The 23,112-nt window shown below is 44.4% G+C and overlaps 1 protein-coding gene and 1 pseudogene across 18 annotated transcripts in view; one reads left to right on the top strand and one right to left on the bottom strand.

Annotated features, from left to right (window-relative positions):
* The window catches only part of SFI1 (SFI1 centrin binding protein), a 114,722-nt gene that overhangs the window by 9,348 nt on the left and 82,262 nt on the right, over window positions 1-23,112 (top strand). For 11 of the 18 annotated variants that reach the window (XM_031655962.1, XM_031655957.1, XM_031655960.1 and 8 more), the window contains 2 exon segments: window positions 17,196-17,369; window positions 19,034-19,105. The exons of 3 other annotated variants lie outside the window; for them this stretch is intronic. In XM_031655962.1, coding sequence (XP_031511822.1) covers window positions 17,196-17,369; window positions 19,034-19,105 — 246 coding nt within the window. 18 annotated transcript variants of the gene reach the window in all.
* LOC103888311 lies at window positions 8,112-8,617 on the bottom strand (annotated as a pseudogene).

Raw genomic sequence — 23,112 nt, 5'->3', positions numbered from 1 at the left:
AGTTATATCATCAAGGTTGGCTGGCTCTCGTGGCTTCTGCTTTTGATCATGGTAGCTTTCAGACTTTTACCTTCAGTTGGCTCTATCTCTCCACTGAAGCTCTCGGCACCTTATATTGTGGCAGACTCTGTATAACTGTCCCTTTCTGGGTTTTGGTAATTGTTCCCTCCCCTCATCTCTTTGGGCCTGGAGGTAGTACCACCTTAGCTTCTACTAGCTTCAGGTTCCTACACTGTTCCTTGTGGTTCCTCTACACCCACAAGTTTATGAATATAGCATCTTCAAATTATCCTATTTTTAGTATGTCATCTATTTTCTTGTGACCTTTCATAGGTTTTATCATTAATGTTACTGGATTTTGTCACATGGTTTTTGTACATTTATTGAGATAATCATGTGGTTTTTGTTCTTTTTTCTATTAATAGGATGCATTACATAAATTGATTTTTGAATGTTAAACCAGCCTTGCATTCCTGGGATAAATCCCACTTGGTCCTAGTGTTTATATGGCATATAGTTGTATTAGTCAGGGTCCTCTAGAGGGACAGAACGAGTGGGATATATGTATATGTGAAAGGGAGTTTATTAAGGAGAATTGATTCACACAATCACAAGGTGAAGTGCCGTGATGGGCAGTCTGCAAGTTGAGGAGCAAGGAAGCCAGTAGTGGCTCAGTCTGAGTCCCAAAACCTCAAAAGCAGGGAAGCCAACAGTGCAGCCTTCAATCTGTGGCCAAAGGCTTGTGAGCCCCTGGTAGACCACTGGGGTAAGTCCAAGAACCCAACAGCCAAAGAACTTGGAGTCTGATGTTTGAGGGCAGGAAACATCCAGCATGGGAGGAAGATGCAGGCCACAAGACTTAGCAAGTCAGCTTATCCTACTTTCCGCCTGCTTTTCCTAGTGGTGCTGGCAGCCATTGGATGGTACCTACCCACATTGTGGGTGGGTCTTTCTCTCTAGTCCACTGACTCAAATGTTAATCTCTTTTGGCAGCACCCAGATACACCCAGAAACAATACTTTGCATCCCTCAATTTAGTCAAGTTGACACTTATATTAACCATCAGAGTGGTTTTTATATGTTGTTGGATTTGGTTTGCTACTATTTTTTGGGGATTTTTATGTCCATAGTCATGAGGTCTATTGGTCCTTTTTTTTCTTTGTGGTAATATCTTTGTCTTTGGTATGATGGTGATACTGGTCTCAATGAATTTAGAAGTGTTACTCTTTTCTGGAAGAGTTTGTAGAGCATTATTATGATATTTATTTATTTATTTTTGAGATGGAGTCTTGCTCTGTTGCCCAGGCTGGAGTGCAGTGGTACAGTCTTGGCTCACTGCAGTTCAAGCAATTCTCCATCATGTTGGCCAAGCTGGTCTCGAACTCCTGACCTCAGGTTATTGGCCCACCTCTGCCTCCCAAAGTGCTGGGATTACAGGTGTTGAGCCATAGTGCTCAGCCTATTATTTCTTTTAAAATATTTGATAGAATTCATCACTGAAACTGTCTGTGCTTTTTTTTTTTTGGTAGGAAAAAGTATTTATATATTTTAGAGACGGGATCTTGCTCTGTCGCATGGGCTGGAGTACAGTGGCTTGATCACAGCTCAGTGCAGTTTCTAACTCCTGGGCTCAAGCAATCTTGCTGCCTCAGCCTCCCAAAATGCTGGGATTACGAGTGTGAGCTACCAAGCCTGGCCTCTTTGTAGGAAAAATTTTAATTACTCATTTAATTTTTTTACTTGTTAGAGTTTTATTAGGTTTCTATTTATTCTTTTTGTTTGTTTTTTGAGATGACACTCTTGTCACCCAGGCTGGAGTACAGTGGTATGATCTCGGCTCACTGCAACCTCTGCCTCCCTGGTTCAAGCAATTCTCCTGCCTCAGCCTCCCAAGTAGCTGGGACTACAGGCATGCACCACCACGTCCAGCTAATATTTGTATTGTTAGTAGAGGTGGGGTTTCACCATGTTGGCCAGGCTCATCTTGAACTCCTGACCTCATGATCCGCCCACCTCGGCCTCCCAAAGTGCTGGGGCTTAGTACCTTTTTATGTGTTTATTGGGTATCTAGATTTTCTCTTCTTGAAGTTCGTATTCAAGTCTTATTTCTGTTCTTCTAATGAGTTGTACATTGAGTATTTGTACTAATATATAGGGGGTTTTCTGTTTTTGAATATGAATCTTTTGTGTGTTTTATGTGTGATAAGTATCTTCTCCCTCTGCTCACTTCATCATTTGATGAATTAAGATGTTTTAAATTTTAGGCCGGGTGCTGTGGCTTACACCTGGAATTCCAGCATTTTGAGAGGCCGAGGAAGGTGGATCACTTGAGGTCAGGAGTTAGAGACAAGACTGACCAACATGGCAAAACCCCGTCTCTACTAATAATACAAAAATTAGCGGGGTGTGGTGGTGTGTGCCCGTAGTCCCAGCTACTTGGGAGGCTGAGGCAGGAGAATTGCTTGAACCTGTGAGGTAGGGGTTAGAGTGAGCTGAGATGGCACCCCTGCATTCCAGCCTGGGCAACAGAGTTAAACTCTCTCCAAAACAGAAAGAAAAAAAAAAAACAGGCACAGTGGCTCAACCCCTGTAGTCTTAGCACTTTGGGAGGCCGAGGCAGGCGGATCATTTGAGGTCAGGAGTTCAAGACCAGCCTGACCAACATGGCGAAACCCTATCTCTACTAAAAATTTAAAAATCAGACCGGGCACAGTGACTCATGCCTGTAATCCCAGCACTTTGGGAGGCCAAGGCAGGCAGATCACCTGAGGTCGGTAGTTTGAGACCAGCCTGACCAACATGGAGAGACCCCATCTCTAATAAAAATACAAAATTAGCTGGACGTGGTGGTGCGTGCCTGTAGTCCTAGCTACTCGGGAGGCTGAGGCGGGAGAATGGCTTGAACCTGGGAGGCGGAGGTTGTGGTGAGCTGAGATCGCTTCATTGCACTCCAGCCTGGGCAACAAGAGTGAAACTCCGTCTCAAAAAAATAAAAAAATAAAAAAATAAAAAAAATCAGCCAGTTGTGGTGTCACATATAATCCCAGCTACTTGGGAGGCTGAAACGGGAGAATCACTTGAACCCGGGAGGCAGAGGTTGCAGTGAGCCGAGATGGTGCCACTGTACTCCAGCCTGGGTGACAGAGTAAGTATCTGTCTCAAAAAAAAGAAAAAAAATTTTAACTTAGTAAAATTTGTGTCTTTTCCTTTATAATTAATATGTGTTCTGTCAGGGTTAAGGTATCTATTTCTTCCTTGATGTCATGAAGATATTCTGGGTTTTTTTTGTTTTTTTGAGACAGGGTCTCGCACTGTCACACAGGCTGGATTACAGTGGCACGATCAGAGTCACTGCGGCCTCAACCTCCCAGGCTTAAGCAGTCCTTCCATCTCAGCCTCCCAAATAGAGGCACTACAGGCGTGTGCCACCACACCCAGCGAATTTTTGTATTTTTTCTAGAGATGGGGTTTCATTGCTTTGCCCAAGCTGGTGTCAAACTCTCGGACTCAAGCAATTCGCCTGCCTCGGCCTCCCAAAGTGCTGGGATTACAGGTGCGGGCCACCATGCCTGGCCTAAGATATTCTGTATCATCTTTAAGAACTCATTATTTTGCTGTTTACATTTTATTTCCAGACCTCCTGAAATTGACTTTTGTTGATCATGTGAGTTAGAGATCCTATTTCATTTTTTTTCACATGGATATGTAATTAACCCAGCACAGTTTACTGAAAAAACAGCTCTATAGTGCCATTTTTATCATTACTCAAGTGTCCATTAAGGCCAAGTCTGTTTCTTGCCTATGTACCTTGTTCCTTTGGTCAATTTGTTTCTGCTACAAAATTGTGATGTCTTGAATATGTAGCCTTGCAATAAGCCTGATATCCGAGTAAGACTGCTTATCTAACACTTTTAAGAACGTCTAAGCTAGGCCGGGCGCGGTGGCTCAAGCCTGTAATCCCAGCACTTTGGGAGGCCGAGACGGGCGGATCATGAGGTCAGGAGATCGAGACCATCCTGGCTAACACGGTGAAACCCCGTCTCTACTAAAAAAATACAAAAAACTAGCCGGGCGAAGTGGCGGGTGCCTGTAGTCCCAGCTACTCGGGAGGCTGAGGCAGGAGAATGGCGTGAACCCGAGAGGAGGAGCTTGCAGTGAGCTGAGATCCGGCCACTGCACTCCAGCCTGGGTGACAGAGCAAGACTCCGTCTCAAAAAAAAAAAATAAAAAATAAAAAATAAAAAATTAAAAAAATAAAAAAAATAAAAATAAAGAATGTCTAAGCTATTCTTGGTCTTTTGTAATTCTGTGAAAGCTTCAGAATCCACTTGCGAAGTCCTCTTCCTCCCCAAAATAAACTCTATTGTTGTTGGTTTTTTTTTTTTTTTTTTTTTTTTTTGGACAGTCTTGCTCTGTCGCCCAGCAGGAGTGGCACAATCTTGGCGCACTGCAACCTCCACCTCCCAGGTTCGGGCTATTCTCCTGCCTCAGCCCCCGGAGTAGCTGGGATTACAGGCACCCACCACCATGCCTGGCTGTTTTTTGTATTTTTAGTAGATATGGCATTTCACCATGTCAGTCAGGCGGGTCTCGAACACCTGTTCTCAGTCAGGGTGATCTGCCCGCCTTGGCCTTCCAAAGTACTGGGATTACAGGTGTAAGCCACTGTGCCCAGCCCTCTCTTGGGGTTTTAATTGAGGTTACTTTGAATCTATAGATCAGAGTGGGAAAAATTGACATCTGTATTGTACTGAGTTCTCCATTTTGCCTATAAAATTATTAGATTTACTCCTATGTTTTATATTTGTGATGCCATTTGAAAATAGTATATAAATATATGTAATTGTTTTTTCTTTATTGCTAGTTTATAGAAATATAGAGTTGACCCTCATTTATTTGGTTTTTCTCTCTTCCTGATCAGTTTCACTGGCGGTCAACTGTATTAGTCTTTTTAAGGAACCAGCTTTTCTCTTTGATCTTCTTTGTTTGTTTTCTCTTTGTGGCTGCTTCTCTTAGAAAACCCTGCTTACAAGGTTGACCCTTGGCTGGTGTCTGGAAACTTAAGATTTCAGAAGGGTTCCCACCGTTCCCTAACTGATGAATAGTTAACTGGACCTACACTGTTGTGTGTTCATGCAGTGTTGTTTATGCTGAGTACTAGCACTCCCTCTAGGAGGCTGGAATTTTGGTATGTGTTAGGCAGAGGGTGCCTGTCTGACCAGCCCTCAGTAAAAGCTTGGGTACTGAGTCTCTAATAAGCTTCACTGATATGCAACACTTCTCACGTGTTATCACAATTCAGTGCCGGAGGAATTAAGAGTGTCCTTTGTGATTCCACTGGGAGAGGATTCTTGGAAGCTTGCACTTGGTTTCTGCCAGACTTTGTCCTGTGCCCCTCTTCCCTTTGCTGATACGTGTTGTATCCTTTTGCAGGAAGATCAAAGAAAAAATCATAATGGAAGTTAACAGATACGTTGTAATGCTCATAAAAATACTATGTATCAATATATGAAATACAACTACAGTCATGGTTAGAGGAATGTATAATGGGTTTAATGCATTTAATGTATACCATTAGATGCATGTATAAAGAATTAAGACTGAAAACCAGTGAACTATGCATCTATCATTTTTTCCTTTTCTATTCTTTTTTTTTTTTTTTTTTTGAGACAGAGTCTTGCTTTGTCACTCAGGCTGGTGTGCAGTGGCGTGATCACAGCTCACTGCAGCCTTGAATTCCTGGGTTCAACAAGTGATCTTCCCATGTCAGTCTCCCATGTAGCTGGGACTACAGGCATGCATCACCACATCCGGCTAATTTTTTTTTTTTGAGCCGGAGTCTCCCTGTGTCTCCCAGACTGGAGTGCAGTGGCACGATCTTGACTCACTGCAAGCTCCGCCTCCCGGGTTCATGCCATTCTCCTGCCTCAGCCTCCTGAGTAGCTGGGACTACAGGTGCCCGCCACCACGCCCGGCTAAATTTTCTGTATTTTTAGTAGAGACGGGGTTTCACCTTGTTAGTCAGGATGGTCTCGATCTCCTGACCTTGTGATCCGCCCGCCTCAGCCTCCCAAAGTGCTGGGATTACAGGCGGAGCCACCACACCCGCCCTTTTTTTTTTTTCTTTTCCCTGAGACACAGTCTGTTGTTTCCTCCTCAGCTTCAGGCTGAGTGCAGTGGAGTGATCTCGCTCACTGCAACATCTGCCTCCTGGTTCAAGCAATTCTCCTGCCTCAGCCTCCCGAGTAGCTGGGATAACAGGCATGTGCCACCACGCTCAGCTAATTTTTTGTATTTTTAGTAGAGACAGGGTTTCACCATGTTGGCCAAGCTGGCCTCCAACTCCTGACTACAGGTGATCCACCCACCTTGGCTTTCCAGAGTGCTGGGATTACAGGTGTGAGCCACTGTGAGCAGTCTAATTCTTAAATTTTTTGTAGAGATGGGGTCTCTGTGTTGCCCAGCTGCTCTCAACTCCTAGCCTTAAGCAGTCCACCCACCTTAGCCTCCCATAGTGCTGGGATTATAGGCATGAGTCACTGCCTGCCAAAAATTTTTTTATTTTAAAATTTTAATTAATTAATTTTGAGACTGAGTTATGACACTGGCTATTTTTTGTATTTTTGGTAGAGATGGGGTTTCACCATGTTGCCCAGGGTGGTCTTGAACTCCTGGGCTCAAGTGATCCACCCGCCTCAGCCTCCCAAAGTACTGGGATTACAGGCATGAGCCGCCATGCCTGGCCAAAAATTATTTACTGATAAATATAACACAAATACAGAAAACAGCACCAAACAAGTGGGTGCACTAGTGAATTATTATATGGCAGACACCTTTGTAACCACCACATGTTTAAAAAAAAACAAACAAAAAAAAACGTAAGACCTTGGCAGTCATTTCTGAACTTCCTTCCAAGCCCACTGACTGCCCCGCAGAGAGTAAACTACTAACTTGATTTGAATGGTAATTACTTTCTCACTTTTCTTCATGGTTTTATTACCATTTGTGTATCCTTAAAAACTATATAGTTTAGCTTTGCTTGTAGGTTTTTTGAGCAGGATTATAAGCTACTTTCTTTTTTTTTTGTTTTTGAGATGGAGTCTGGCTCTGTCGCCCAGGCTGGAGTACAGTGGCGTGATCTCAGCTCACTGCAAGCTCCGCCTCCCGGGTTCATGCCATTCTCCTGCCTCAGCCTCCCGAGTAGCTTGGGACTACAGGTGCCCGCCACCATACCTGGCTAATTTTTTTGTATTTTTAGTAAAGACAGGGTTTCACCATGTTAGCCAGGATGATCTCGATCTCCTGACCTTGTGATCTGCCCGCCTCGGCCTCCCAAAGTGCTAGGATTACAGGCGTGAGCCACTGCGCCCGGCCTATAAGCTACTTTCATTGTTTTCTTTATAGTTACCAACATTTTTTGGATTTCCTAAAGTGGTTCTATATTGCTTTTTAAAAATTCATTGAGATATAATTCACATATTATACAATTCATTCATTTCAAGTGTGCAATTTGATGGCTTTTATAATATTCATAGAGGGTTTTTTTTTTTAGTTTGGGATATGACCTCTGTTGAACTCACCTACCAGAGTGGAAGTAATATGTGTGCAAAACCAAATGTTTGTTGATATAACTTCTGCATCATAATTAAAATACAGGCAGTATCTAAAAAATAGTCATCTCAATCAAAATCCACTAGTTCCATCTGGGCATGGTGGCTTATGTAATCCCAGAACTTTGGGAGGTTGAGGTGGGAGGATTCCTTGAGTCCAGGAGCTCGAGACCAGCCTGGGCAACATAATAAGACCCCATCTCTATATAAAGTAAAAAAAAAAAAAAAAAATAGCCAGGTGTGGTGGCGCATGCCTATAGTACCAGCTACTCAGGAGTCTGAGGTGGGAGGATCATGTGGATTGTTCTGCTGCATTCCAGCCCGGGCAACAGAGCCAGACCCTGTCTTAAAAAAAAAAAAAAAAAAAAAGTAGAGTTCAAGACCAGCCTGGGCAACACAGTGAGACCTTATCTTTATTAAAAAATGTTTTAAAAAATTAACCAGGTGTCATGGGGCATGACTGTATTCCCCTGGAATCGTGAACAGTAGAGAGCTGTTAGATTAATTAGAGACCTGAGATAATAAGAAATCCAGGCATCCTTTACATAGTCTTCTGTTGTTCTTTCTTCCCAGAGACTTGCGAATGTGTGGAATGACACCATCACCAGCAATTGTAGCCTTGATAAGACAGTCCAATTCTTTTTCACTAATAGCAGGTTGCAAATGATGAGGGGTAATAGCTTTACCTTTAAATCTTTTGGTGCCTTTGATGCCACTTCAAGTATCTCTGCAGTAAGGTATCCAAGGATGGCTGCACTGTTCACAGTGGCAGTCACGCCCACACATCCATGACTGGTTGTCCTACATTTCAGATGTCTGTCTATGAATACGGCCCACTGGGAACTGTAAGGAGGCTCTCCGTGAGCAGGAAACAGCCACCTTTGTCCTGGCCTTTCCAGTGTCCTTCTCAGCCTTACCGCCACCCTTGCAAATTCTGCCGAAGCTCAAACAAGGCAGAGAAAGGGCTAGTCAGACACACGGTGAGATCCTACCACCTACTGCTTCATGGCACGGTGCTTCAAACTGTCCAGAGAGTTTATGTTTTTTGTGTGTGGTAAAATATATATAATGTAAGACTTACTATTTTATTTTAATCTTTTTTTTTTTTTTTTTTTTTTGAGACAGATTCTCACAGCCCAGGCTGAAGGGCTGTGGTTGTGATCTTGGCTCACTGTAACCTCTGCCTGCTAGGTTCAAGTGCTTCTTGTGCTTCAGCCTCCCGAGTAGCTGGGACTGCAGGCATGTGCCACCATGCTCGGCTAATTTTTTCTATTTTTGGTAGAGGCAGGGTTTCACCATGTTGGCCAGGCTGGTCTTGAACTTCTGGCATCAAGTGATCTACCTGCCTTGGCCTCCCAAAGTGCTGGGATTACAAATGTCAGCCACTGCACCTGACCTTTTTTTTTTTTTTTTTGAGACGAAGTCTCACTCTATCACCCAGGCTGGAGTGCAGTGGCACATTCTCTGCTCACTGCAACCTCCGCCTCAGGGGTTCAAGCGATTCTCCCACCTCAGCGTCCCAGGTAGCTGGAATTACAGGCACGTGCCACTACGCCCGGCTAATTTTTGTATTTTTGGTAGAGACAGTGTTTCACCATGTTGGCCAGGCTGGTCTCGAACTACTGATCCACCTGCCTCAGCCTCCCAAAGTGCTAGGATTACATGCATGAGCCACCACACCTGGCCTATTTTAACGATTTTTAAGTGTACAATTTAGTGCCATTAAGTACACTAACAATGTGTAACCATCACCACTATCCATACCCAAAACTTTTCATCATCCCATGTGGATATTCTGTATTCTTTAAATGGTGTCTCCTCATTCCTCCTACCCTAATCCTTTATAACCTTTATTGTACTTTGTTTCTAAGAATTTGCCTGTTCTAGGTACCTCATGTAAGTGGAGTCATATGATATTTTTCCATTTGCGTTTGGCTTATTTCACTTAGCATAGTGTTTTCAGGGTTTCTGTATCAGAATTTTATTCCTTTATTATTACTATTATTATTATTTTCTTCTGAGTGAGATGGAGTCTTGCTCTGTCACCAGGCTGGAGTGCAGTGGTGTGATGTCAGCTCACGGCAACCTCCGCCTCCCATGTTCAAGCAATTCTCCTGCCTCAGCCTCCCGAGTAGCTGGGACTACAGGCATGTGCCACCATGCCCAGCTAAGTTTTGTGTTTTTAGTAGAGACAGGGTTTCACCATGTTGGCCAGGATGGTCTTTATCTTTTGACCTTGTGATCCACCCACCTGGGCCTCCCAAAGTGCTGGGATTACAGGTGTGAGCCACTGCGCCTGGCCTTTTTTTTTTTTTGAGATGGGAGTTTTGCTCTTGTTGCCCAGGCTGGAGTGCTGTGGATCTCGGATCACGATCTCGGATCACTGCATTCTCTGCCTCCCGGGTTCAAGTGATTCTCCTGCCTCAGCCTCCCAATTAGCTGGGATTACAGGCATAGGCCACCACACCCGGCTAATTTTTTGTATTTAGTAGAGACAGGGTTTCACCATGTTCGTCTCGAACTCCTGACCTGAGGTGATCCACCCACCTCGGCCTCCCAAAGTGCTGGGATTACAGGCGTGAGCCACGGTGCCCGGCCAGGACTACTATTTTTGAAGACCAGACTGGCAGAGCTTTTACTGCCCCTGCAGAGACAACCAGATTCAGATCAACAGCATTTAGTTTTCTAGAACACTGCACAGGCCATGTTTGATCAACCAAGGTGAGCTGACCAGTTACCATAGTTAAAGAAGGGAGGAGGTAGGAAGGCAGAGGCAGACCCACCATTCGCTGTGTGTAGAGAAGATAAGTGGAGTCAATTGCTTTTAATTCATGGATTTTTTTTTTTTTCTTTTGAGACAGAGTCTCACACTGTTGCCCAGGCTGGAGTGCAGTGGCGAGATTGCAACTCACTGCAACCTCCGCCTCCCGGGTTTAAGCAATTTTCCTGCCTCAGCCCCCTGAGTAGCTGGGATTACAAGCGCCCACCACCACGCCCAGCTAATTTTTTGTATTTTTAGTAGAGATGGGGTTTCACTGTGTTGTCCAGGCTGATCTCGAACTCTGACCTCGTGATTCACCCGCCTTAGCCACCCAAAGTGCTGGGATTACAGGCATGAGCCACTGCACCCAGCCTAATTCATGGATTTCTACTTTATCTTTTTCCTCCTTGAAATCAATTGTTTGGGAATCAGTTGTTTTGTAGCACTTTCCGCAATTCGTATTTTACCAGTTGCATTCCTATGTGCATTTTTAAAAATTCTTTTTTAAAATTTATGAATTTTTAATACAATTGTACATATTTATCAGGTACGTAGTGATATATCAATACATACAGTGTGTAGTGATCAGATCAGGGTAATTAGCATATCCATCACCTCAAACATTTATCATTTCTTTGTTTTGGGAACATTCAGTATCCTCCTAGCTACTTGAAACTATACATGATTGTTAACAATAGTCATCCTATGGGGGTATAGAATGTTAGAATTTATTTCTCCTATCTAGTTTTAATTTTGTGTCTTTTAACAAATCTCTCCCTGTCCCTCTTTTTCCTCTACCCTTCCTAGCCTCTTGTGTCCTCTGTTCTACTTTGGTTTCTGTAAGATCAACTTGTTTTAGCTTTTGCACGAGTAAGAACATGAAGTGTTTAACTTTCTGTTCCTAGCTTATTTCACTTAATATCCTCCATTTCCATCCATGTTGCTGCAAATGACAATATTTTACCCTTTTTTATGACTGAACAGTATTCCATTTGTGTGTATATACCACATTTGCTTAGTCCATTCATCTCTTGTTGGACACCTAGATTGATCCCATATATTGGCTATTGTGAATAGTGCTGCCGTAACCATGAGGGTGCAGATGTCTCTTGGATGCACTGATTTTCTTTCCTTTGGATAAATGCCCAGTAGTGGGTTTGCTGGGTCATGCAGTAGTCCTATTTGTAGTTTTTTGAGGAACCTCCATACTGTTCTCCATAGTGGCGATACTAGTTTACATTCTCACCTACAGTATATAAGTGTTCCCTTTTCAGCCGGGCACGGTGGCTCACACCTGTAATCCTACCACTTTGGGATGCCGAAGTGGGGGGATCACGAGGTCAGGAATTCGAGACTAGCCTGGCCAATATGGTGAAACCCTGTCTCTACTAATAATACAAAAATTAGCCGGGCTTGGTGGTGCGCACCTGTAGTCCCACCTACTTGGGAGACTGAGGCAGAAGAATTGCTTGAACCTAGGAGGTTGCAGTGAGCCGAGATGGCGCCATTGCACTCCAGCCTGGGCAACAGTGAGATTCTATCTCAATAAAAATAAAAATAAAATAAAAAAGTGTTCCTTTTTCTCTGCTTCCTTGCCAGCATTTTTTTTTTTTTTTTGTCTTTTTGACAATAGCCACCTACCTAACGAGTAAGATGACACCTCATTGTGATTTTCATTTACATTTTCCTGATAGTGATGTTGAGCATTTTTTCATATATTTGTTAGCCATTTGTATGTCTTCTTTTGAGAAATGTCTATTCAGAGAATTTGCTCCCCCTACTTTTTTTTTTGAGACAGATCTCACTCTGTCACCCAGGCTGGAGTACAGTGGTGGGATCTCAGCTCACTGAAACCTCTGCCTCCCAGGCTCAAGCCATCCTCTCAGTGCAGCCTCCAGAGTAGCTGGGACTCCAGGCACACACCACCATGCTTGGCTAATTTTGTGTAGAGACAGGATTTCACCATGTTGCCCAGGCTGATGTTAAATTCCTGGACTGAAGCCATCTGCCCGCCTCAGCTTCCCAAAGTTGCCCCTTTTTTAATTGGATTTTTTGTTTGTTTTTTGCTGTTGAGATATTTGAGTTCTTTGTATATTCTGCGTATTAACCCCCTGTCAGATAGTTTGCACATATTTTTTGTAATATTTGTAATCCCATTCTTTTTTTTTTTTGAGATGGAGTCTTACTCTGTCACCCAGTCAGGAGTGCAGTGGTGCAATCTTGGCTCACTGCAACCACCACCTCCCAGGTTCAAGCAATTCTCCTGCCTCAGCCTCCCGAGTAACTGGGATTACAGGTGTGCGCCACCATGCCCAGCTAATTTTGTATTTTTAGTAGAGATGGGGTTTCACCATGTTGGTCAGGCTGGTCGTGAACTCCTGATCTCAAGTGATCTGACTGCCTTGGCCTCCCAAACTGCTGGGATTACAGGCATGGGCCACTATGCCCGGCCTGTAATCCCATTCTATAGGTTGTCTTTTTACTTGTAGATTGTTTGCTGAGCAGAAGCTTTTAAGCTTGAGATTATCCTATTTGTTTATTTTTGGTTTTGTTGCCCGTGCTTTTGATGTTTTATTCGTAAAATATTTTCCTAGACTTTTGAAGTATTTCTTCTCATAGCTTTCTAGTTTTGGGTCTTACATTTAGGTCTTTGATCCATTTTGAGTTGATATTGTATAGGGTGAGAGGTAAGGGGTCTGGTTTCATTTTTCTGTATGTAGATACTCACTTTTCCCAGCACCATTTATTAAAGAGGATGTCCTTTCCCCAGTGTTCTTGGACCCTTTGTCAAAAATAAATTGGCACTGGGTGTGATGGCTCACACCTGTAATCTCAGCACTTTGGGACTCCAGGATAGGTGGATCACTTGAGCCTAGGAGTTCAAGACCATCCTGCGCAATGTGGCAAAACCCCATCTCTACAAAAAATTAGCCAGGTGGTAGCATGCCCTTGTAGTTGCAGCTCCTCAGGAGGCTGAGGTAGGAAGGAAGATCACCTGAATCTGGGAGGTTGAGGATGCAGTGAGCCGTGATTGCATCACTATACTCCAGTGGGGCAACAGAATGAGACTGTGTCTTAGGTAGGTAGGTAGGTAGGTAGGTAGGTAGATAGATAAAGTAGCTTAATAACTTGATACTCTGTTCTGTTCCATTGGCCTGTGTGTCTGTCTTTATGCCAGTACCATGCTGTTTTGGTTACTACAGCTTTGTGGTTTATTTTGAAGTCTGGTGATGTGATGCCTCCAGCTTTGTTCTTTTTGCTCAGGATCGCTTTGGCTAGTTGGAGTCTTCTGTGGTCCTATACAATTTTTAAGATATTTTTCCTATTTATGTGAATAATGTCACTGGTATTTTGATAGGGCCTGTGTGCATTTTAGCATGTTCTTCTGTCCTCTGTTCTCAGTCTTTTTGTGCAAATTGGTAACTGGATTTAGAGACTTAATCAGATTTAAGTTTTATTTTTTGGGAGTAGTACAAGATAGTTTTATAGAACCAAAGCAGTGAATGGTACCATACTCAAATATAGATACCTGTATTAGATCGTTCTCATGCTGCCATGAAGAAATATCTGAGATAAGTAATTTATAAAGGAAGGAGGTTTAATTGACTCACAGTTCTGCATTTCTGGAGAGGCCTCAAGAAACTTGCAATCATGGTGGAAGGGGAAGCAAACATGTGCTTTCTCACATGGCGTCAGGAAAGAAAGTGCAGAGTGAAGTGGGGGAAAGCCCCACATAAAACCATGAGATCTCTTAGGAAATCACTCACTATCATGAGAACAGCATGGGGGAACTACCCACATAATCTCATCACCTTCCGTGAAGTCCCTCCCACAACACGTGGGTCTTACGGGACCTACAATTGAAGATGCAATTTGGGTGGGGGCACAGCTAAACCGTATCAATACCTATGTTTTGTCGTTCTTATTGTTGTTGAAACAGAGTGTCACTCTGTCGCCCAGGCTGGTGTGCAATGGTGAGATCTCAGCTCACTGCAACCTCTGCCCCTTGGGTTCAAGCGATTCTCGTGCCTCAGCCTCCTGAGTAGCTGGGACTACAGGCGTGCGCCACCACACCTGGCTAATTTTTGTATTTTTAGTAGAGACAGGGTTTCACCATGTTGTCCAAGCTGGTCTCAAATTCCTAACCTCAGGTGATCCACCCACCTTGGCCTCTCAAAGTGCTGTGATTACAGGCGTGAGCCACCGCACCTGGCCATCAATACCTATGTTGGAACTATCGGGGAGTTTTATTTTTTTCTTTCTTTCCTGTCCTGTCCTGTCCTTTCCTGTCCTTTCCTGTCCTGTCCTGTCGCCTGGTCTGGAGTACAATGGAATGACTCACTGCAACCTCCACCTCCTGGGTTCAAGCGATTCTCCTGCCTCAGCCTCCCAAGTAGCTGGGATTACAGGCACCTGCCACCACACCCGGCTGATTTTTGTATTTTTAGTAGAGATGGCATTTAGCTGTGCTGGCCAGGCTGGTCTGAAACTCCTAACCCCAGATGATCCTCCTGCCTCAGCCTCCCAAAGTGCTGGGATTATAGACGTGAGCCATTGTACCCAGCCAAGACCCTGTCTTTTTTTTTTTTTTTTTTGAGACGGAGTCTTGCTCTGTCACCCAGGCTGGAGTGCAGTGGCCGGATCTCGGCTCACTGCAAGCTCCGCCTCCCGGGTTCATGCCATTCTCCTGCCTCAGCCTCCCGAGTAGCTGGGACTACAGGCACCCGCCACCTCGCCCGGCTAGTTTTTTGTAATTTTTAGTAGAGATGGGGTTTCACCATGTTAGCCAGGATGGTCTCGATCTCCTGACCTCGTGATCCTGCCCGTCTCGGCCTCCCAAAGTGCTGGGATTACAGGCTTGAGCCACCGCGCCCGGCCGACCCTGTCTTTAAAAAAAAAAAATTAGATTGCTTCTACCTTTTGGCTGTTGTGATTAATGCTTCTACCTTACTTTTTATAGTTACCCCATGCCCTGCAAATATGTTCATGCTTGACTTTCATTTCTTTAAACATATTCTTTTTAGCATGTACAGCTGTGTGTGTGTAAAGAAAAAGGGGTATGTGGGAACAGTCTGTTCGTTCTTCACAATTTTGCAGTAAACTTCAAATTGTTCTAAAAAAATAAAATCCAGGAGTCTGAGTGTGGTAGCTTACACCTGTAATCTCAGCATTTTGGGAGGCTTAGTTGAGAGGATTGCTTAAGCCCAGGAGTTCAAGACCAGTCTAGGCAACATAGCAAGACTCTATTTCAAGAAAACAAAATTTTTTGTTTTTTTAAAAATATAATTAAATATTAAAATATTAAATATTAAAATTAAAATATTAAAATTTTAAATATTAAAAATTAAAGGCCGGGCGCGGTGGCTCAAGCCTGTAATCCCAGCACTTTGGGAGGCCGAGATGGGCGGATCACGAGGTCAGGAGATCAAGACCATGCTGGCTAACACGGTGAAACCCCGTCTCTACTAAAAAATACAAAAAACTAGCTGGGCGAGGTGGCGGGCGCCTGTGGTCCCAGCTACTCGGGAGGCTGAGGCGGGAGAATGGCGTGAACCCAGGAGGCGGAGCTTGCAGTGAGCTGAGATTCGGCCACTGCACTCCAGCCTGGGCGACAGAGCCAGACTCCGTCTCAAAAAAAAAAATAAATAAAATAAAAAATAAAAATAAAAATTAAAATTAAATAAAAATTTTTAAAAAGTATATTAAAGTGTGTGTGTGTGTGTATGTATGTATATATATAGTGGGTGTGTGTGTGTGTGTGTGCGCGTGCTTTAGCCTCAGTGCAGATACTCTGAAGCAAGAGATCAAGAATGAAATCAGGCCAGCAGGCCAGATACAGTGGTGCATGTCTGTAATACCACCACTTTGGGGGGCTGAGGCAGGAGGATTACTTGAGCCCAGGAGTTTGAGACTAGCCTGGGCAATATAGTGAGACCCTGTCTCTAAAAAATTAAAAATTGGCCGAGCACAGTGGCTCAAGCCTGTAATCCCAGCACTTTGGGAGGCCGAGGTGGGTGGATCACCTGAGGTCAGGAGTTCAAGACCAGCCTGGCCAACATGGTGAAATCCCATCTCCACTAAAAATACAAAACTTAGCCGGATGTTCTGGTGGGTGCCTGTAATCCCAGCTACTAGGGAGTCTGAGGCAGGAGAATCGCTTGAACCCGGGAGGTGGAGGTTGAGTGAGCCGAGATCACGCCACTGCACTCCAACCTGGGTGACAGAATAAGACCTTGTCTCAAAAAAAATAATAAAAATAAAAAATTAGCCGACCATGGTGGTGCACGCCTGTAGTCTCAGCTACTCAGGAGGATGTGGTGGGAGGATTCCTTGAGCCCGGGAGTTCAAGACCAGCCTGGGCAACACAGTGAGACCTTGTCTCTTAAAAAAAAAAAAAAAAATTATCAGGACACACTGGTGAGCACCTGTGGTCCTAGTTGCCTAGTTGCTTGGGAGGCTGAATTGAGAGGATCACTTGAGCCTGGGAGGTCAAGGCTGCAGTGAGCTGTGGTCATGCCACAGCATTCCAGCCTGGGCAGCAGAGTGAGAACCTGTCTCAAACAAAAGAAAACTGTGTTAGGCCTGATGACTCCAGGGGGTACCCCTCAGCTCTGTAGTTCCTGCCTAGAGCTGACCCAGCAGTACCCACCTCCAGTGATTGGCCAATATTTCTGTCAGATTGGGCTGCTTATTATCTTTGAAGCATAGGTATTGTCAGTCTTGATGAGCTTATCTGTTTAATTTTGCTTGTATGTTAAAAGTATTTGCATCACATGCAGAGATAACTTTATTCTCTCCTTGCCTCCTTCCTCCTCACATTTAAGGTATTTTAGGGATGGTGCAGTTAAGAAACCTTATTCTGCAAAGACACTGTCCAACAAGAAGTCTTCTGCATCCTTTGGGATCCGGAGGGAGTTACCTAGTACCAGTCACCTAGTGCAGTATCGTGGCACACATACTTGTACCCGACAGGGCCGGTTAAGAGAACTGCGCATCAGGTGAGCTTTTGAGTGGCCACCAGTCTACGGATACTTTTCTCTTGTTCTCCCTTCTTGGTTAAAATGAGGGAATGATTCTTATTCTCCCATCACAATTAGTTGGAGATCTTGATGCCTGTTCTTTATAGTAGAATGTTCAGATGAAAGGGATATTCAGGAATCTGCAGACATAAAATCTGTCACTGAGTGTTTTCATTTCTCCACTTGTGCCTCACAATATGACGCTATCAAGATTCTTCCAGAAAAAGTCTAAACGTGTAAACGTGGTCCAAGAAAGAAGGAACTACTCTTTTTTGCTACTCTTTTTTTTTCCCCCTGGATTTTCTGGTGAATTCTAGAAGAGCTGTAACCCTTCTGCTACTCTTGATTAGGTATATTAAAGACATGCATTTCTTAATTCAAAAATTTATCAGGCCTGGTGCGGTGGCTCACACCTATAATCCCAGCACTTTGGGAGGCCGAGACAGGTAGATCACCTGAGGTCAGGAGTTTGAGACCTCATCTCCACTAAAAATACAGCCGGGCACGGCGGCTCACGCCTGTAATTCCAGCACTTTGGGAGGCCGAGGCGGGTGGATCACGAGGTCAGGAGATCGAGACCATCCTGGCTAACATGGTGAAGCCCCATCTCTACTAAAAATACAAAAAATTAGCTGGGCATGGTGGTGGGCACCTGTAGTCTCAGCTACTTGAGAGGCTGAGGCAGGAGAATGGTGTGAACCCAGGAGGCAGAGGTTGCAGTGAGCCGAGATGGCGCCACTGCACTCCAGCCTGGGCGACAGTGAGACTCCATCTCAAAAAAAAAAAAGAAAAAAAAAAGACAAGGCCAGGCGTGATGGCTCATGCCTGTAATCCCAGCACTTTGGGAGGCCAAGGCGGGTGGATCCCAAGGTCAGGAGATCAAGACCGTCCTGGCTAACATGGTGAAACCCGTCTCTGCTAAAAATACAAAAAATTAGCCAGGCATGGCGGTGTGCACGTGTAGTCCCAGCTACTCGGGAGGCTGAGGCAGGAGAATGGCTTGAACCCGGTAGGCGGAGCTTGCAGTGAGCAGAGATTGTGCCATTGCACTCTAACCTGGGCAACAGAGCAAAATGCTGTCTCAAAATAAAAAAAGACAAGCCACCTTTGTGTGTATACCAGGCATTGTGCTAGATACTGAAGGTACTATAAAGCACCGATTTCTGCTTTCAGGGGCTCACAGTGCAGAGGGAATGACACACCCTGTGAGCGGATCACTGTGATATGGTGTCACATTACAGGAGGGGTTTGAGCAGAGTACTGAGAGTACACAGCTACTCACTCTGTTTACATTGGAGAAGGTTCAGGATTAGTGGGCATTTGCCAGGCATTTTAGGTAGGAAGAATAATATGAACAAAAGAATTATGATGTACTTCCTGTACCTCAGTTCTGAAGTTTTTATCTCTTCATTGACAATTTATATTGAAAATATTTTTTAAAAATAATCTGCTTGATTTTAGCTTTATAAATCTCCCCCATCCTATGCCCTGTTTGATGCAAGATTAGCTATGATACCACCTTTTGACTCATACTAACGTCCCTCCCTCTGAGACCTTAAAGGCTTCCTTTCCTTTCCAGAAAACTGATGATGTAAGCCAAATGGAATTTTAAAATATGTATATCCTTTTTTTCCTTCTTTCAGATGCGTGGCCAGAAAGTTCTTATATTTATGGATTCGAATGACTTTTGGAAGAGTATTTCCCTCTAAAGCCAGGTAGTATTAGCTCAGAACACCATAATTCTGTTGAGTTCATTCTAGGGTTTTCTTTTATTTTAAGCCTGTATATAAACTTCATTATGGCTTGTGCTGTTACATTCTTCCCTTGTTCCTCCCCAGAATCCAGTAGGCAGAAACAGTCCCTAATATAACCATGTACTGTAGTGGTAACTTCATACCTGTTAGTTGACTGCAGCTTTATTAGTGGTGAGCTGTGAATGTTATCTACAAAGTAGCCAGTGAAGGTTAAGTTTTAGTGTTCAATGTCCTGGCCTTTAGCTACTGTGGCCTTCAGCTTCAAAGAAAAAGAAAGAAAGAAAGAAAAAAAAATCACAAGCAAGTGACCAAGTGAAAGAATCAGGCAGGGCGCGGTGGCTCATGCCTGTAAACCCAGCACTTTGGGAGGCTGAGGCGGGCGAATCACCTGAGGCTAGGAGTTCGAGACCAGCCTGGCCAACCTGGTGAAACCCTATCTCTACAAAAATTAGCTGCGCAGCGAGGCACAGGTGGCTCATGCCTGTAATCCCACCACTTTGGGAGGCCGAGGTGGGCGAGTCACCTGAGGTCAGGAGTTCGAGACCAGCCTGACCAACATGGAGAAACCCTGTCTCTACTAAAAATACAAAATTAGCCAGGCATGGTGGCGCATGCCTGTAATCCCAGCTACTCGCGAGGCTGAGGCAGGAGAACTGCTTTGACCCAGGAGTCAGAGGTTGCAGTGAGCCAAGATTACGCCATTGCACTCCAGCCTCGGCAACAAGAGCGAAAGGCCCTCTCAAAAAAAAAAAAAGGCCAGACGCGGTGGCTCACGCCTGTAATCCCAGCACTTTTGGGAGGCTGAGGCGGGCAGATCATGAGGTCAGGAGATCGAGACCATCCTGGCTAACACAGTGAAACCCCGTCTCTACTAAAAATACAAAAAGAAATTAGGTGTGGTGGCGGGCGCCTGTAGTTCCAGCTGCTCGGGAGGCTGAGGCAGGAGAACGGCATAAACCCAGGAGGCGGAGCCTGCAGTGAGCCGCAATTGCACCTCTGTACTCCGGCCTGGGTGACAGAGCAAGACTCTGTCTCAAAAAAAAAAAAAAAGATAATTAGCTGAGCGTGGTGGCGTATGCCTGTAATCTCAGCTAATTGGGAGGCTGAGGCAGGAGAACCACTTGAACCCCGGAGGCAGAGATTGTGGTAAGCTGAGATTGTGCCATTGCACTCTAGCCTGGGCAACAGAGTGAGACTGTCTAAAATAAATAAATAAATAAAAATAAGAATAAAAAAGAACCATACTTAAGTAAACCAGGATAGATAAGATCTCTTTGGGAAAAGTGTTTGCCCAAGAGAAGTAATTGAGCTCTTTCAGGGCACTGGTCAGACTGACAGATTGGCTTGATCAAGTGCAGAACCTGGGGAAAAAATTGGCTTTAGCAAAGGCAGTGAAATTTTAGCAGCAAATCCCTCTGTCATAGCCTGATTTTGTATAGACCAAGGCTGCCCATTGCTGTGGTTTTGGGTTATAATTGCTTTAGCTGCAGTGCTGAGAGTGGACTGCAACAGAGAGTCACAGGAGTCCCCGTACAGAAGGCAGGGGAGCTGGAGAGAAGGGACCAGTGCAAGGTATGTTTCAAAAGGAGAATTGGCAGCCTTCGAGAGTGTAAGCACTTAAAAACTGAAATGTCTTGGGTTCCCTCCTGCTCCCCTCTTCCCCTTTTCTTTCCCTTACTATAATCTTTCCTGTTTCATTTTTTGAGTCTGACTCTTTCATTCAATGTCTCTCAAGCAAACCTGGCCTGTGTGTGTTTTCTGAAATCTTTTCTTTGTATACTTTATGAGGATTCCTGCTGTTCCATCTGCTCCTTTTTTTTTTTTTTTTTTTTGAGACAGAGTGTCGCTCTGTCGCCCAGGCTGGAGTGCAGTGGCGCGATCTCGGCTCACTGCAAGCTCCGCCTCCCGGGTTCACGCCATTCTCCTGCCTCAGCCTCCCGAGTAGCTGGGACTACAGGCGCCCACAACCGCGCCCGGCTAATTTTTTTTTGTATTTTTAGTAGAGACGGGGTTTCACCGTGGTCTCGATCTCCTGACCTTGTGATCCGCCCGCCTCGGCCTCCCAAAGTGCTGGGATTACAGGCGTGAGCCACCGCGCCCGGCCTCCATCTGCTCCTTTTTGTATGTTTACAGTGAAGCTCCTGATGTGGCTATGTTACCGGCCAGGTCTAGGTCCATTCTGCCCATGCGTGGTAAATCAATCACTGTGACACAGGTTTTGCAAAAGAGAAAAAACTTACTTGCAAGGCCACTGAGCGAGGAGGTGGGAGAACAGGTCTCAAACCGGCCTCCCCAAAGATAAGCCTTAGGGATATTTGTGGGCTAGGGAAGTGGGGTGGTTTAAGGTGTGGGGTGGATTGAGGTGGATTGGCAGTGGGGATAATGAAGTAACATTCATTGTGTACAAGTGTAGTCAGGGTTCATGGCATGTCATAGAACACATGTACAGAAAATAGAGGCATTAACATGATCTGAGGGTGGAGTTTTTGGCCCTCAAGCATCAAAAGACCCTCTAGGGCTCCTTCACAGGCCCAGTTGAAGGATTGGTGGTCTCCATCAGTTTGAACTGGGCAGGAGCTAGCCCAGGTTCCTGAAAAATAACTGAAGTGACCATTGCCATGGTGACCTGTGAATGTTATTTACAAAGTAGCCAATGAAAGTTAAGTTTAAGTGTTCAGGCTGGACATGGTGGCTCCCACCTGTAATCCTAGCACTTTGGGAGGCCAAGGCAGGCGGATTACTTGAGGTCAGGAGTTTGAAACCAACCTGGCCAACGTGGTGAAACTTTGTCTCTACTAAAAATACAAAGAAATCAGCCGGGCATGGTGGCGGGTGCCTGTAATCCCAGCTACTTGGGAGGCTGGAGCAGGAGAATTGCTTGAACCCAGGAGGCGGAAGTTGCATTGAGCCGAGATCGTGCCACTGCACTCCAGCCTGTGTACAGTGGTGTGGCCTTTAGCTTCAAAGAAAAAAAAAAAAAAAAACAAAAAAACAAGCAAGTGACCAAAAGCAAGCAGGGCAGCAGAGCTGATCATGTTAACCCCTTGTTTTCAGCTGTAGCCCGTCCCAGCTGCAAGTGCTAGGCATCGTTCACCTCTATTTTACCTTCTTCTCCTGGATCTTGGGCATGTCATCCTTCACTGCCTTGGTAGCTCTTTAGTGCGTTAAATAAATTTTTTTTGCTCTGCTTTTTTTGTTGTTCATTGGGAAAATTGATCTAAATTGCTATTGTCAGAATTCTCTCTTTTTTGTTTAATTCATTGCATATTTATTGACTTCTCCACTGTTAGCCTAGAAATTATATTCTCTTTTACTTCTCCTTTACTGACTGCCCTGATAAGTTACAAATGTGAATGTGTATTTTCATTCAAATATGAATGTATATTTGTAACTTACCAGAATCTAATGTTAATTGGTTTTTTACCCCCTTCCTAGATAAGACAGGGTCCTTAGAATACTTTAGCTCTTCCCATCTCCCTCTCTTTGTGTATATTTTTAAATCTATAAAGCATTATTACCCTCATTTTATTTTTTGAGACGGAGTCTCACTCTGTCACTCAGGCTGCAGTGCAGTGGCACAATCTCAGCTCACTGCAACCTCCGCCTCCTGGATTCAAGCCTCGGCCTCCTGAGTAGTTGGGATTACAGGTGCGAGCCCCCACACCCGGCTAATTTTTGTATTTTTGTAGAGACAAGGTTTTATCATGTTGGCCAGGCTGGTCTCAAATTCCTGACCTCAGGTGATCTACCCGCTTCAGCCTTGCAAAGTGCTGGGATTACAGGCGTGAGCCACTGTGCCCAGCCTATTATTTTCATTGTGTATAGCCAATATTTATTTAGATTTATTCACATATTTACCCTATTTACCCTTCCTTTTTCATTTATTTTTCTTTTTTTGCCCCAACATTACAACAAATATTTACCCTTTCTGTTGCCCTTTTTCTTCTCACATCTCCAGGTTTCTATCT

Source organism: Papio anubis, chromosome 16 (genome assembly GCF_008728515.1).
Source record: "Papio anubis isolate 15944 chromosome 16, Panubis1.0, whole genome shotgun sequence".
NCBI classification, from domain to species: Eukaryota; Metazoa; Chordata; class Mammalia; order Primates; family Cercopithecidae; genus Papio; species Papio anubis.
Note: the sequence above shows the minus strand (reverse complement) of the source record. Positions and strands in the feature narration are given on the sequence as shown.